Source organism: Triticum dicoccoides, chromosome 2B, assembly GCF_002162155.2.
Source record: "Triticum dicoccoides isolate Atlit2015 ecotype Zavitan chromosome 2B, WEW_v2.0, whole genome shotgun sequence".
In the NCBI taxonomy this organism is placed as follows: Eukaryota; Viridiplantae; Streptophyta; class Magnoliopsida; order Poales; family Poaceae; genus Triticum; species Triticum dicoccoides.
Window position 1 is genome coordinate 567,889,621 of NC_041383.1, and position 14,366 is coordinate 567,903,986.

Genomic DNA, 14,366 nt, shown 5'->3' on the forward strand with positions numbered 1-14,366 from the left:
GAATGCCACGTGTCATCCGCTGGCCCTGGCCCGTGCTCTGTCTGTTTGCTGTAGATTATCCTGGAGATGTTGAAAGTTGCAACGCGCTGGACCGTGCGTACCAATCGACTCGCTTGTGCTAGTTATAGGGAGTGACTGTGCATGTATATAGATATGGAAATATGAACACCGACCCGACCACGTTACCCTTGCCCGCTGAATTTCGGCACTGCATTCAGGGTCTTGTACCTAACAGCTACTCACTGGTCAGTGTCCACAATATTTTGGTTGTGCATATCAGCATGTACGATGGTTGTAACTTGTATGGCACACAACAGGCAGTGTGCATGACGACTGAACAGTAGACAGAGTCGAGCTTAAGAAAAGACGCCACCGATGCTGAAACAGCCGAGACTGAGAATTCGCATCACCCCATAGAACAAGATTATATAAGCTGCTGCTACCCAACACGTCACAAAATCTTTCTTAAGCCGGATCAACACGTTACACCTCTGTGATGTGCGTCGGCAACATGGCTATCTCATGTCCATTGTGAAAAGAAAATGAACAGAACCGGCAAAGGGGCCAAACTGAAACCACGCCCATCGTCGCATGTGCAACGGACTCTTACATAGGAAAACAACAGGCGGACGCAGAAATCCAGTGAGCCATGCGTGCGCCACCGCAAAACGAGAGCCGTCACGGCCATCCTCTGCCCGTCCGTGCTTGCCCACTCGCTTTCGTCATGTCGCGCCCGCCGAATCCAAGCCGAGACGCCATCGGTGACGACGAAGCGCCGTGCGCCGTGCCGGTACGCAGTGGTGGCTCCAAGATAACATAGTTATTGTGCACTCCATCCACCACCACGTGGGTGGCTCAAGATTAATTTTTCGTTTGCAACAAGTGCCGACACGCAGGCATGGCACTGATGTTTCACATGACGGAGTGCAGACTAGAAAATCATCACTGTATTACTACTGCTCGCAGTTAATTATCCACTACTAGGAAAAGTGCCACTACATGTTACAGCAGATGAGTACGTCACGATAGATGAGAAATCAAATCAACGCCTCACGCGGCGACTACCACTTCTTGTCCTTGTTTATTCACCTTCCGCCAGAGAGGCCGGAGACGGCCGAGACGTCGCCGGAGGTGGGGCTGGCGTCCGTGGTGACCGTGGACGGGAAGGACATGGCGAACGAGTCGAACCCGTCGTTCTGCATCAGCGCCAGCGTGGTGTAGCTGAGGAACGTCGGGACGACCTCCGGCATGGCCACCTCGCCCTCCAGGTACTGCGTCACCTGCCGCATCCCGGGCCGCGCGTCCGGCAGCGGGTGCGCGCACATCAGCCCCAGCTTGATCGCCAGCCGCGCCTCGTCGGCGTCGTACTTGCCGCACAGCCGCGGGTCCACGGTGTCGAGCCCCGCGCGCCTGCGCTCGTGCTCCTGCACCCAGTCCAGCAGCACGTTCTGGTCGTCGGGCGCGATGCACCCCAGCGGGCGGCGCCCGCAGGTCACCTCCAGCACGAACACGCCGAACGCGAATACGTCCGTCACCGGCGTCGCCTTGCCCGTGCGCACCAGCTCCGGCGCCAGGTACCCCATGGTGCCCACCACGTGCGTCGTCTGCGGGTCCACGCCGTGGTCGTACAGCCGCGCCAGCCCGAAGTCCCCCAGCCGGCCGTTCATGTCGGCGTCCAGGAGCACGTTGCTGGCCTTGATGTCGCGGTGGATCACGATCTTGTCCCAGTCCTCGTGGAGGTACAGCAGGCCGGACGCGACGCCCCTGATGATCTGGAACCTCTGGCTCCAGTCCAGGACGGGCTTGGTCTTGTCGTGGAGGTACTTGTCGAGGCTGCCGTTGGGCATGCAGTCGTACACCAGGAGGAGCTCCCCCTGCCGGCGGCAGTAGCCGAGCAGCTGCACCAGGTTCCGGTGCCGGAGGTGGCCGAGGCTGACCACCTCGGCGATGAACTCCTTCATCCCCTGCTTGGAGTCGTGCGACACCCGCTTCACCGCGATCTCCAGGTTGGACTTGGGGAGCACGCCCTTGTACACCCTGCCGAAGCCGCCGGTGCCCAGCAGCTGCCGATTCTTGAACCCCTTGGTGGCCTTGTACAGCTCCTTGTACGCGAAGCGGTGCGGCCCGAATTCCACCTCCCAGTCCTCGCGCACCTCCGCGTACCTGATCCGCGTGCGCACGAACATGAAGAAGGCGATGGCCAGCGCGAGGACGAAGGCCGCGGTGGCGATCGGGAGCACGATCTCCAGCACCTTGGACCGTGGCTTGGGGCCGAACCGCGGCAGCGAGGGGAGCTTCGAGGTGTCGAGCGGCGGCGCCGGGCCGTTGAGCGCGAAGCTCCAGCCGAGGACGTAGTGGCGCGTGAAGATGACGCCCGTGGCCGCCGAGAACCCGACGTACGCCGTGTCGGTGACGACCGCCGAGAGGTTGACGGGCGCGGAGATGAGGGGCTTCTTGGGCCTGGGCACGTCGAGGGGCGCCATGGTGACGTCGAGCCGGGTGGTGGCGCCGTCGTAGTCCACCCAGACCTGCATGGGCTGGCGGCTGATGAGGCTGAGGTTGTTGAACACGCCCGTGGCATCGTCGTACCACCCGGCGGAGTGGTTCTGCACGGACCGCAGGCTGTTGAGGTCCACGCCGACGTGGTTGCTGTTCATGTCCTGGAACTCCGGGTTGAGCATGGTGTCGAGCTCGACGGCGAAGACGCCGTTGTCGGGCTTGCCGTTGTCCGTGACGTTGAGGATGCCGAGGTACTGGCCGGCGTTGAAGGTGGAGAGCCTGGTGCTGGGCGCGACCACGAACGCCATGCCGTTGTCGCTCAGCACGGTGAAGTTGGAGACGATGGCGAAGACGAACGCCACCGAGAAGGACTGCACGGTGCCGTTCCGCATGCGGAGCGGCGTCGGGTGGAACGCGTGGCCCGCCGCCTGGCTGGTGCCGTTGCTGAGCGCCAGCAGGCCGTTGGGCGCCACGGCGGCCAAGCCGTCGAGCGTGAGGTTGGCGTCCGCGAAGCCGTTGTAGGCGAACTGATCGGCGGCCTGCGCGGCGCCACGGGCAAAGCCATGAGCACCGAGGAGGACGAGGAGGATCGCGAGGAGGAGAAAGCGGCGAGGAGCCATGGTGAGTGTCCGTGCGTTGCTTGCGGCGTCCGCTGCGCCTCGTCTCTTGTGCGAGCAGCTCAGGCCTGCGGTTTGTAGTGTAGAGTGTATAGTGGGCTGCCGCGTGTGAACGATGCGATCCTGATTTTGGCGATGGTGCGACGCATTGACCCGAGCGGCGAGTCTTCGTTCAAAATCTGCTGCTTGGGGTGCCAGTAATCAAGATTGTGTTGCTAACGTGGGTGGGGAGGGTGGGGTGCTAATCAAGACTCTGCCGCTAACGTGGGTGGAGAGTACAATCAGAGCTGTGCAAGATCACAGTACAGAGACAAACAATGCTAGTGCTCCAGTGGGGACCTTGCGCTGCGTACGCGTGCATTGTACTTCGACGACTCCGGGAGTCAAAGTCAAAAAGAAGTTGATACAAAATTATGTTAGGTGGGCGATGGCATTATGACAGGAGTGAGTGGTTGGGCGTCACACCGCAACAGGAGCAACACTTCTCTGACTTCTCCTCGGCACATTTCGCCCCTTTTTCTTACCACTCGTGTCAGGATCATTGAAGGTCGCAAAGAAATAGACCCGGAAATTGCAAGATGGTACAATGTTCAAAAGAATTGGCGTGGTATTAAAAACGTCGAAGCAGATAGATACAAATCTGTTTGGTTTCTTCCATCCTCAACCACCGGGGAAACTGAGGCGAGTGGATGGGTCAATGGAGTGAGTGGCAAGCCCCACAGCCCACAGCGCACAGCGAAGCGGATGAGATGAGACATGGAAGGTTCCCACGAACGAACGAGCCGCAAAGGATAGGAGCCCCCACGCACGGCCTGTGCCCTGTGGCCCTGTGGGCGCCGGCGCGGCGCGGGCGGGCTGCATGCAGCCTCTAGTAATTGCTGCGCGACTTTGCGTGCTCGCGCCGCGTCTCCCCGGTCGCGTCCATTCGGAAAACCGTGCCGGAATCGTTGACGCGGCGACGCTCTTGACCCATCAGGACGAACGGGCAGCGGACAGGGACAAAGCCAAGAGCCCAAGAGGCAGGCATCACGGTTCCGGACAGACGCGTCCACACATGTGCAGTCGCTGTACCATCGCCCACGATTAGGCGCGACCAAAAATTAGATTTTGCCTTGCTCCTCTCACTCTCATAGCCTCACCGAGAGGCCAGCCACGGCACTCGCCGTCTACTTCAATCCACCACTGTGTCTGTAGAGATTCAGAGACCATGCTGCCTCCCGATCGAGCCATGCCGCTCCTTCTCCTGCTCCTCTTCCTCGGCCTCGGCCCGGCGGCGGCGGCGGACGAGCAGTTCGTCTTCGACGGCTTCACCGGCGCGAACCTCACCATGGACGGCATGGCCACGGTGACCCCCAACGGGCTGCTCCAGCTGAGCAACGCCACCAGCCAGCTCAAGGGCCACGCCTTCTTCCCGACGCCGCTGCAGTTCCACCGGGCGCCCAACAGCACGGCCATGCAGTCCTTCTCCACGGCCTTCGTCATCGGCATCATCGGCGCCTACGACACGCTCAGCAGCCACGGCATGGCCTTCGTCGTCGCCAAGAGCCGCAACTTCACCTCCGCGCTGCCGGGCCAGTTCCTGGGGCTCGTCGGCTCCGCCAACAACGGCAACGCCACCAACCACCTCTTCGCCGTCGAGTTCGACACCATCCTCAACTCCGAGTTCAACGACATGAGCGGCAACCACGTCGGCATCGACGTCAACGGCCTCAACTCCATCGACGCCGACAACGCCGGCTACTACGACGACGCCACCGGCGCGTTCAGGAACATCAGCCTGGTCGACCGCAAGCCGATGCAGGTGTGGGTGGACTTCGACGGCCAGGCCATGCAGGTCAACGTCACCATGGCGCCCCTGCAGGTGGCCCGGCCCAAGAAGCCCCTGCTCTCCGCCACCGTCAACCTCTCCTCCGTCATCGACGACACTGCCTACGTCGGGTTCTCCTCGTCCAGCGGCATCCTCTTCTGCCGCCACTACGTGCTCGGGTGGAGCTTCAAGATGAACGGCGCCGCCCCGGCGCTTAACATCTCGTCGCTGCCGTCGATGCCGGTCACTTTCCCCAAGCCGCGGTCCAAGGTTCTGGAGATCGTGCTCCCGATCGCGTCCGCGCTGCTCGTCTTCGCGGTGGCCGCCGCCGTCTTCGTGTACATGCGGAGGCGGCGCATGTTCGGGGAGCTCAAGGAGGACTGGGAGGTCACCTTCGGGCCGCACAGGTTCTCGTACAAAGACCTCTACCACGCCACCGACGGGTTCAGCGACGAGCGGCTGCTGGGCATCGGCGGGTTCGGGAGGGTGTACCGCGGCTCGCTCCCCAAGTCCAAGTCGGCGGAGATCGCGGTGAAGAAGGTGTCGCACGGGTCGAGGCAGGGGATGAGGGAGTTCGTGGCGGAGGTGGTGACCATCGGCCGGCTCCGGCACCGCAACCTGGTGCAGCTGCTGGGCTACTGCCGGCGCAAGGGCGAGCTGCTGCTGGTGTACGACTACATGCCCAACGGCAGCCTGGACAAGCACCTGTACGACGAGAAGAAGGCGGCGGCGGCGGGCCTGGGCTGGGGGCAGAGGTTCCGTATCATCAAGGGCGTCGCCTCCGGGCTGCTGTACCTCCACGAGGACTGGGAGCAGGTGGTGGTGCACCGGGACATCAAGGCCAGCAACGTGCTGCTGGACGCCGACATGAACGGCCGGCTGGGCGACTTCGGGCTGGCGCGGCTCTACGACCACGGCACGGACCCGCACACGACGCACGTGGTGGGCACCATGGGGTACCTGGCGCCGGAGCTGGGGCACACGGGGAAGGCCTCCAAGGCGTCCGACGTGTTCGCGTTCGGGGCCTTCATGCTGGAGGTGGCGTGCGGGCGGAAGCCGGTGGTGCAGGACGCGCGCGACAACCACCTGGTGCTGGTGGACTGGGTGCTCGACCAGTGGCGCGCCGGGACGGTCACCGGCGCCGTCGACCCGCGCCTGAGCGGCGACGTCGTGGAGCACGAGGCGAGCCTGGTGCTGAGGCTGGGCCTGCTGTGCTCGCACCCGCTGCCCGGCGCGCGCCCGACCACGCGGCAGGTGGCGCAGTACCTGGACGGCGACCTCAAGCTGCCGGAGCTGTCGCCCACGTACCAGAGCTTCAACATGCTGGCGCTCATGCAGGACCAGGGCTTCGACCCCTACGTCATGTCCTACCCGATGACCTCCATCACCGCCGGCACCATGTCCCAGATGTCCGACCTCTCCGGAGGGAGGTGATCCGCGGTCGTCGGCGTGTCACTAGAACTGCTGTCTGCTAGGCATCTTCATATTTTGTGTATGTTCAGAACCGGGTGAGTTTCTTTGTCTGGTACATGGATCGATAACCTGAATGTAAAGTGTTGTGCAATCATGCTCAGCATGGTTTTATGTTCAGATGAAATTACCGACCAAAAAAAGTGAGATTTGGGTGTTTGATCACCCACCCCAGTTTTATCAACTAATGTAGTGCTAGGAGTTTCTGAATGTAAACCATGAATCCATGATGCTGATCCTCTCCAAATCCGAATATTTCATTTATGCTAGGAGCAGTAGAGATCCTGACGGCTGACGTTCCGAATCACCCATGCCACAAGATCCAGAACCTGACACAAGTTCCAAGCGTGTTGAACATATTTTTACAGATCCATCGAACATCTTTCTGATGTAAATATGGTTTACTCTCTTTCGCAACACAGAAAGTTATGTCTTTTGAAATATTGCTCAGTAAAATTGGTTTGAATTACCCCAAAGAAGAAGAAAAACATTGCTCTGGGCATCTAGAAGACGGCAACCAGGGAAAATAATTGGTCCGCTGCAACAATTATCTGAGTGAGATATTTATGATAAAGTAGCATATATATCAACAAGTCCTTCCAGAAGAAATAGCATGTGATCATCTATGGTCTCTGATGTCACGGGTGATGCAGACTTTGTGCTTCCAGAATCCATAATACAGGAGGCAGTTTCATGCCTGTCAGAGCAACCAGATTGAAAAGCATCATATGCATGGGATGAAGTCAAGGAACAAAACCAAGGCCGAAGCCAAATGTTGTAAACTCTACGCAATAACAAATCCTACACAACGGTCGTTTCTAAGGATTAAAATTATCACAAGATCCTATTTTTAATCAAACAACTCCAAAGCATTTGGACCCTGATAGACAAAAAAAAGGGCAACCTGGTGCATGTAGCTCCCGCTTGCGCAGGGTCCGGGGAAGGGTCCGACCACTTTGGGTCTATAGTACGCAGCCTTTCCCTACATTTCTGTAAGAGGCTGTTTCCAGGACTTGAACCCATGACCTCATGGTCACAAGGCAGCAGCTTTACCACTGCGCCAAGGCTCCCCTTCTTGGACCCTGATAGACAATTGGATATAATCCAAGTGTCAAGGAACACAATAAGGTCTTGAACTTGCCAAATAACATGATTTCCATCAATAATACATGACACAGCCTTTCGGCGATCCAGATTTGGCAGAATAACTAAAATATATGTAAGCTTACAGAAATGGTGTCTATCAGCAAGTCATGCATTATATATTTTGTCAGTAATGGAAAGAATACAGTATCTCAAAATGCTTCTAGATTCTTGTCAGTCTAAATCAACGGCCTTTTTTGTCAAAAAAAAAATCCTATAAGAACACGGCACAAAACTGTACCCCACGAAATAAGGAATCCGTGAATCCTCAGTTGATCTTGATCAGATACCAAGATGGCACAGTGCAAAAGCCAAAACTGCACTCTTTGGTGATATGTGAATTTCTCCAAAACTCATGCAAAGATCTCCGGAAAAAACATTCATAAAACCAACCGAGGGATCCAAGCAGAAGCTGTAAGAAAACATGAAATTAGACAAAGAAGAGTCAAGTAAAAAAAGGTTAACAAGGAGCCAACAGGACTTCAGAAACACAGCATGCCAAATAAAGTGGAAGGTACACTGATCAAATCTGGAGCTAAAACACCAAACTTCTAGTCCATCTTTTGGGATAAGAGTTGTCCTTCACGACAGGGGTCACAGTCCAGTCATGAAAACTAATGCTTACCAAACCATTGGTAAGCCTTGCTGTCTTTTCCGAAGCAATTTTTACGAAGTTGCAACTTGGACATTCAGATCCAAGATTTGATGTATTTCTTCCAAATGGTGTTAGCTAACAACACCTTCATACTCTAGAAAGAATTGTCCTTTTTTTTGCATGGTTCAGCAAACCACAGCACGCACACCGACACGCTCGTACAATTAGCAAATTGTAACCGACAATCATGTACTGGATCCCACTTCACTCCAATGCATAACCCATACAGAATGGCACATACCAGTTACAATGTCAAAGGAAGGGAACCGTACAATTAAAATTTGGAAAGTCTTTTGCAATCCTGGTTACTAAACATGAATTTCTTGAGCACATTATTAAGTTTGCAGGAGAGAACTTCAACAACGCAAAATTATATGATTGCATCAGTCTACCAAAAAACTCGTTTCACTCTTTATCACGAGTTGCAAACTTCATCAACACGAAATTATATGAATACCTGGGTCATATAGAGGTTAGCAAAATCCTGTTTTGTTCATTTCCTATTTGAAACAACAAAATTATAGTAATCCTCTTCCCCATAAAGTCTCCTGAAAACATGAGAAGAATAAGCATCAAGATAGCTGCCAGTTAAGGAATATACAAAAGTCAAATGAGGAAGATTGCAAGAACCACAGCATTGCAAAATCTGGTAGGTTTTGCATTCATTTGGCCAAACTCATTACCTACTCCTTCAGTTGTAAATTTTAAAAGGCAATTTCAAGGCTACCAATCTCCTATTGACTCCTTCCTAAACAGTGTTATTCTGCAGTTTGATCCTTAGTTTTCTTTTAAGGAGATAGTAAGGGAGGGTCCTGTTGTAAATATATCATGGTGACATAAAACCAACTAATCTATCTCCAGCTGGGCAAAGCCATGTCAGATGAGCTCTTAACAGGCAATATTATCAGCAGAAAGAAGCTTTTCTATCTGTACTAGATAGGTGGAATCTTTCTGAAAAATACTATTATGCCTCTTAAGCCAAATATTCCAGCATGCTAATGTACTAGGTTCCTTCAAGAAGTCTTCTAATATACAGTAAAACTAATAATGACATGAAAGTACTTCTAAATAAAAATCTAACACTACTATTTTTATGTAATCATCAAAATGACACGAATAGCTGCCAAAGTACACACAACCATATGAAAAATGGCATCTTGCATGTGCCACATGTGAATGGGCCCGTTCCAGTAAGACCAAGACCATAAATTTGGGCAGTATTATCCACGGGTACCCTAGAAGGGCAATGCATCTCCAAATATAGTGCTACATGAGCTCATGATATGCAAAAGAAAACAGATAGGAACTTGACTTCACTTACGCTACATCTGCTGACGAACCACACTTTATCACACCTTTCCCTTCAGTCCCTTCAAGGCAAATGTAGTGCATTATGATTTCTCTTAGCGTTGTCTTTGTGCTCTTAATATCGTTGTCCCACAAAATAGTCTGCCCCAAAGAAATAAAATGTGAAGACATATAGATCCAATAAGTAAAACAAGACAGTAACTTTGATGTTTGAACAGAACAAATGCAAGAGCAACATTTTAAAATACCTTTCTCACATACTCTCTTTTGAAATCCTCCCAAGGTACTTTGCCTTTAGCAGAGAAAATGGAGGCATTCCACAAGGCACCTCTAGCAGCCATTACAGATGTGGCACCTAGAAGTCAAAGTAATCAAGATACAAACCCATTGTTAAAAACAACATGCTTACTACTTACTTACGAAGCCTTTTATCCCAAACAAGTTGGGGTAGGCTAGATATGAAAGCCTTTCACGAGGACTTCCCAGGAGGTCACCCATCCTAGTACTATTCTCGCCCAAATGGGTTTCATACCCAAAAGACTGGCTAGTTTTTGCGTTGGCTCGCCAAGCCTACCACAACCCTTAGATATGAAACCCTTTCACGAGGACTTCCCAGGAGGTCACCCATCCTAGTACTACTCTCGCTCAAATGGGTTTCATACCCATGGGACTGGCTAGTTTTTACGTTGGCTCGCCAAGCCTATCACAACCCTCCTCCTTTACCCGGGCTTGGGACCGGCTATGCCTAGAAGACATAGGCGGAGTTGTTAAAAACAACATGAAAGAGAATAAACAATAATATGCCGGTGCACTCTGACTCACCAAGAACTGGAAGCAAGGTGTTAATCCCTCACATTTGTGCAGTTTTTTTAGAATACCTTTATGGGTTTTCAAGAAACTCAGATTATGCATGCTTGTTTGCGAATGAATATTTTCATTTTCCAGTTAACTCAGATGTTTATTGCCATTTGGCACTTAGGAAATGACATAGTACTACTATCGCAATCAAAGTACATGGAGATTTTTCTTTTGGCTAGGTGTAAAGTAAGCACAATACTGATAACTGGCAAGCAAATAAACCCGAAGTAGCGAGATTTAGGCTGAGATCTATTTATGCATTTCTCAATTTCTCTTTAATGCACTATACTATAAAAATTACTATAATAAATAAAAGAGCATATGAATGGAACATACAAACCTGTAGCATCTTTGATTCTCTTAAAATCTTCGTACTCAAATACATTCCCATTAGCTATAACTGGAATTGACAGTGCGGATACAACATCAGCAATCTCATCCCACTTAGCCGGATCCCTTGGCCTGTCTTTGACCTTTCTGCAGTTTTACAGAAGGCTGACATAAGGAAAACAACTACTCGAAAATGATCCTAGGGTCCATGAAAAATGGAAGATGATATATGCACCACGTCATATTTCATTTTGATTACTGTGAAAACTAAACCCAATGGATTACAAAGTAAATCTACAGGTTAGTTAATGTATGGATAGTGGGCAAAAAAACAGTGGGCAGAAATGCGAGTCAGTCCCTGAACTTTCCATGGATTTAAGTCGTATCAATTTGGGTGTTAAATTTGGTTGATACCCTTTAAAAACACGAATGGCAAATTGTGCGCTTTCAAGCAAGATAAGACTCAGAAATACAATTGCATCTGTGCTTACCTTCCATGGACAGCCAGAGCTGGAACACCACATTTCTCAATCCGGCGTGCCAACTCCACAGTGTCCTGACGTGTGTTCAGTAGACGGATTTTACATGTCACTGGTGTGTTCAAGTTCCTCCGCAATGTAGTCAAAATCTACATGGAATAATTTGTATAGCCTGAATAAGCATAGTAAAGTACAAGGCATGAAAGTAAGAGAACAAACAAGACCATATAGGCATGTACATCATGTATAAGCTCAGGTTTGGAGAGTAATGCAGAACCCATTCCTCCACTGACAGAAAAAGCCTTTGGACAACCCATGTTGATATCTATAGCAGCAATATCATTACACCTGATGAGGATGAAAAATTATGATTAAAGAGAAGATGCTATGTTTAAAGACCACTTCAAAGCTTTGATCAAATCATCAGATCAAACAATTTAGTTAGCACCATTTCCCTATAACACGGTGCACTTTAAGTTATTCGCTGTTAAGAACAAACTCAGAAGTAAGGCTTACACAAGCTCAGCAGCTTTAAGTGCTCTGACAGCATCTGATGTGCCGATTTGAAAGACAACCTTGTCCCTTTCTTGCGGGCATGTTCGGAAAACAACACTATCAGTCCCTCTCTCCACAAAATCAGTTGTCCCAAGAGATTCTGACCAATGATGAACACCATAAATTAGAATGAGTGGAACCAAAAAACACAAATCTGGAGAACATGGGGAACAAATAAACAAAATCCAGTGGCGTTAAGTTGTCCTTAAATTATACACTTGTACACTAAGCAGTCCTTAAATTTGTTCCCTATCTCCAAACAAAAAAAATCACATCCAAGAATCATCTCAGATAAATGCTTTCAGTCACTAACTTAAAATGCAACATTATTGGAGTAAAGCTATCTACAATACTATGAGATGTGGCAGTCACAGTTGTGAAATCAAATGAACTGTGAAACATCAATTGGACTACAATACCATTTATAACGCGTTGACAGTTCACAAACTTGTGATCTATTATTTCTTCTCCGTACGTAATATCCGCGCCATATTCAGCAGCCAATAGCCTAAACGGCAGAGTACCCTGCAAAAATCACTGACAGAATAAGGATAGTTCCACATATGACTAGTAAAGAAGTTGAAGAAATATGTGGCAAGGAGGATATTGTCTAGAAATAACTGTGATTTGTGGAGGATAACCAGCATTTATTCAGGAATCCAGCATCGGGCAACTAAGAACCATACAAAGAGCTAAATCAGCTCATCAATAGAGATATCGTGCTATTGATCCCAGTCCTAGAGCATCCAAAAGAAATCCTGATTTCTGACTAGACTACAAGAGATCTCTCGGGCTTCGCTTTGACTAACACGGCTAGCAACGGGGCAATCGTCCATCGAGCAACGCGCCGAGAAGACGAGCTACTCGATGACCCCGTGCGTGCGCACTAAAGCTTCCTGCTCTAGATTCGGAGAGGCTTGAATCTAGGACCCCCGTGGCTCCGGGGACTAAAACTGGGTTCCTACGGCCCCAACTCATGCGGACGCTGCTGCGAATCGGGGTGGGAGGGTTTGGAGTAGTTACCGCGCGGACCATGGGCGCGAGCACCATCTTGTTGCGGTACTCCATCACTTCTTGCCTCGCGTCGCCGCGTCTCCGCCGGTGGCCGCTGGCCGCTGCGGCTGCTCCGCCTCTGACCCTCTCCTTGCTACCCCTGGGAATTCTGGAGGACGAGGGTCCGCGGCGGACAGTGCCGCGGAGAAGAAAAGGCGACGCTGGCGGCGACCGCGCTGTCCCGTGCAGGAACAGAGCACTGTGGCCTCTCCGGACTGGATCTTCTTGCACGTTCCTTGTTGGGTTGGCCCCTCAGAAGCCCAACTCTTCTTGCTCGGGTTGGGCTGCGGTGATCATAAATAAAGCTTTTTGTGCCATTTTTTCAGTTTTCTAATGGTACCCCTAAAAAAATATGGTTTCTTTTAGAGCAAAAAAAAGGGGGTTTAGAGCAATTTTTGTGTCAAACAATACAATAATTCAACTTTGCCTCGAAAAAAAATCAACTCATACGATCGTAGCAAGGTTCGTCCGTCGTGTGGGCCGTGTGACGGTTGGTTTTCTCCGTTAAGGTAGGCGATTTCGTGGCGACCGTCCTCCCTAGGGTTTTGGTGTTGCATCACCGGATAGATCAGATCCTGCTGAGTCTACAGTCTAGTTCCACTAGTCCATATCGTCCTTTCATGATAGACATTCCGTGTGTGCACCACTGCTCTGAACCCTAACTTCGGCTGTCTGTTTGTTGGCGAAGGCCAGGGAGGATCATGGATCAGGTGGAAGGTTTGACCAAGAGTGTGAAGTTGTCTAAGATGGAGAGAGCAAGGGGAGGGCGATCGTCTCGAGAGGCGGAGGAAAGGTGTGGGGAGGGGTGTTGAGCTGCAAGTCATAGCAAAACTCATCTAAGACAAGTCGGTGCATGTAGAGGCACTGGCAAATGCCCTAGCTAGGGTTTGGTGTCCATTGAAGGGCATGGATTGTAAGGATATGGGAGAAAATGTTTTCATGTTCATGTTCCCCAATCCCAGAAGGGAAGAGGAAAGCTCTTGAAAATGGACCATGGGAATTTGGTAAGGCCCTTCCGATGGTTGAGAATTTTGTTCCGAGCAAGACTTTGTGTGAATCACTACTATAGATCCGAATAGAGATGAACCCTCATCACTGACCGGTGCATGGTTGGGCGTCGCTGATGAGGGTCAACACTGACCGCCTAGTCGAGGCGTTGGTGATGTATATCACGGATGGGTTTAAAATGACCGGTCAGTGATCGTGTTTTCCTATGGCCAAAATCGTTTGCTTGTCATCACTAATCGACCGCTTAACTTGACATGGTTGTGTTATTCTTTTTAAATTTGACAGTGTTGTTGTTTATGCGGCCAATTATAAGCCATGGCATTGCCTCACCATTCCAAAGTCTCACAACCGCCATTGAGCCCCTTTTCTGGTTAGTTTTCACTATGTTCGGTCTCGCAATGCCACTCGTATCCCCCAACCCCCTTCAAACCCTTCCCTCCCTCCTGCCACTGATCTGTGCCAACCGCGACCTCTTCGACGCCCCTGTGGCCACCCTTCCCAAGGCATACCTTCCCAAGCGACGCTCTCTTGCTATGTGTGGCGTCAATGGCCGCATGATGTCGCTTGTGTTCGATCATTTTTGG

The 14,366-nt window shown here is 51.3% G+C and overlaps 3 protein-coding genes across 5 annotated transcripts; 1 reads left to right on the forward strand and 2 right to left on the reverse strand.

Annotated features, from left to right (window-relative positions):
* Positions 1 to 801: 801 nt before the first annotated feature.
* LOC119364903 (L-type lectin-domain containing receptor kinase SIT2-like) lies at positions 802 to 3,293 on the reverse strand. Its single transcript, XM_037630473.1, has one exon. It carries the CDS (start codon positions 3,117 to 3,119, stop codon positions 1,086 to 1,088), a length of 2,034 nt encoding a protein of 677 aa, XP_037486370.1. The 5' UTR covers positions 3,120 to 3,293; the 3' UTR covers positions 802 to 1,085.
* An 814-nt stretch (positions 3,294 to 4,107) lies between these two features.
* On the forward strand, positions 4,108 to 6,656 carry LOC119364904 (L-type lectin-domain containing receptor kinase SIT2). The gene has a single exon (XM_037630474.1). It carries the CDS (start codon positions 4,324 to 4,326, stop codon positions 6,355 to 6,357), a length of 2,034 nt encoding a protein of 677 aa, XP_037486371.1. The 5' UTR covers positions 4,108 to 4,323; the 3' UTR covers positions 6,358 to 6,656.
* A 150-nt stretch (positions 6,657 to 6,806) lies between these two features.
* On the reverse strand, positions 6,807 to 12,970 carry LOC119364905 (tRNA-dihydrouridine(20) synthase [NAD(P)+]-like). Of its 3 annotated transcripts, XR_005175221.1 has the most exons (11): positions 12,745 to 12,970; positions 12,141 to 12,246; positions 11,683 to 11,821; positions 11,406 to 11,514; positions 11,179 to 11,315; positions 10,698 to 10,834; positions 9,748 to 9,854; positions 9,513 to 9,640; positions 8,649 to 8,739; positions 7,778 to 7,948; positions 6,807 to 7,090 (listed from the first exon to the last, which is right to left on the reverse strand). XR_005175221.1 is itself a non-coding variant. In XM_037630476.1 (10 exons), the coding sequence occupies exons 1-9, from the start codon at positions 12,787 to 12,789 to the stop codon at positions 8,685 to 8,687; spliced, it is 963 nt and encodes a 320-aa protein (XP_037486373.1). In that variant the 5' UTR covers positions 12,790 to 12,970; the 3' UTR covers positions 6,807 to 7,090; positions 8,649 to 8,684. The 3 variants fall into 3 exon arrangements, 2 of the variants coding, with proteins under 2 accessions (XP_037486373.1, XP_037486372.1); XM_037630476.1 differs by lacking the exon at positions 7,778 to 7,948; XM_037630475.1 differs by lacking the exon at positions 6,807 to 7,090 and having other exon boundaries at positions 7,587 to 7,948.
* Between the last annotated feature and the right edge of the window lie 1,396 nt (positions 12,971 to 14,366).

What these genes read in the sequence shown, in the direction of transcription:
- LOC119364904 (XM_037630474.1), top strand. Translation starts at nt 4,324, where the DNA reads ATGCTGCCTCCCGATCGAGCCATGCCGCTCCTTCTCCTGCTCCTCTTC.
- LOC119364903 (XM_037630473.1), bottom strand. Translation starts at nt 3,119, where the DNA reads ATGGCTCCTCGCCGCTTTCTCCTCCTCGCGATCCTCCTCGTCCTCCTC.
- LOC119364905 (XM_037630476.1), bottom strand. Translation starts at nt 12,789, where the DNA reads ATGGAGTACCGCAACAAGATGGTGCTCGCGCCCATGGTCCGCGCG. An exon ending in CTGTCAACGCGTTATAAATG is followed by an intron (nt 11,822 to 12,140) that starts GTATTGTAGTCC and finishes ATCATTGGTCAG; the next exon opens with AATCTCTTGGGACAACTGAT. An exon ending in AACCTGAGCTTATACATGAT is followed by an intron (nt 11,316 to 11,405) that starts GTACATGCCTAT and finishes TATTCCATGTAG; the next exon opens with ATTTTGACTACATTGCGGAG.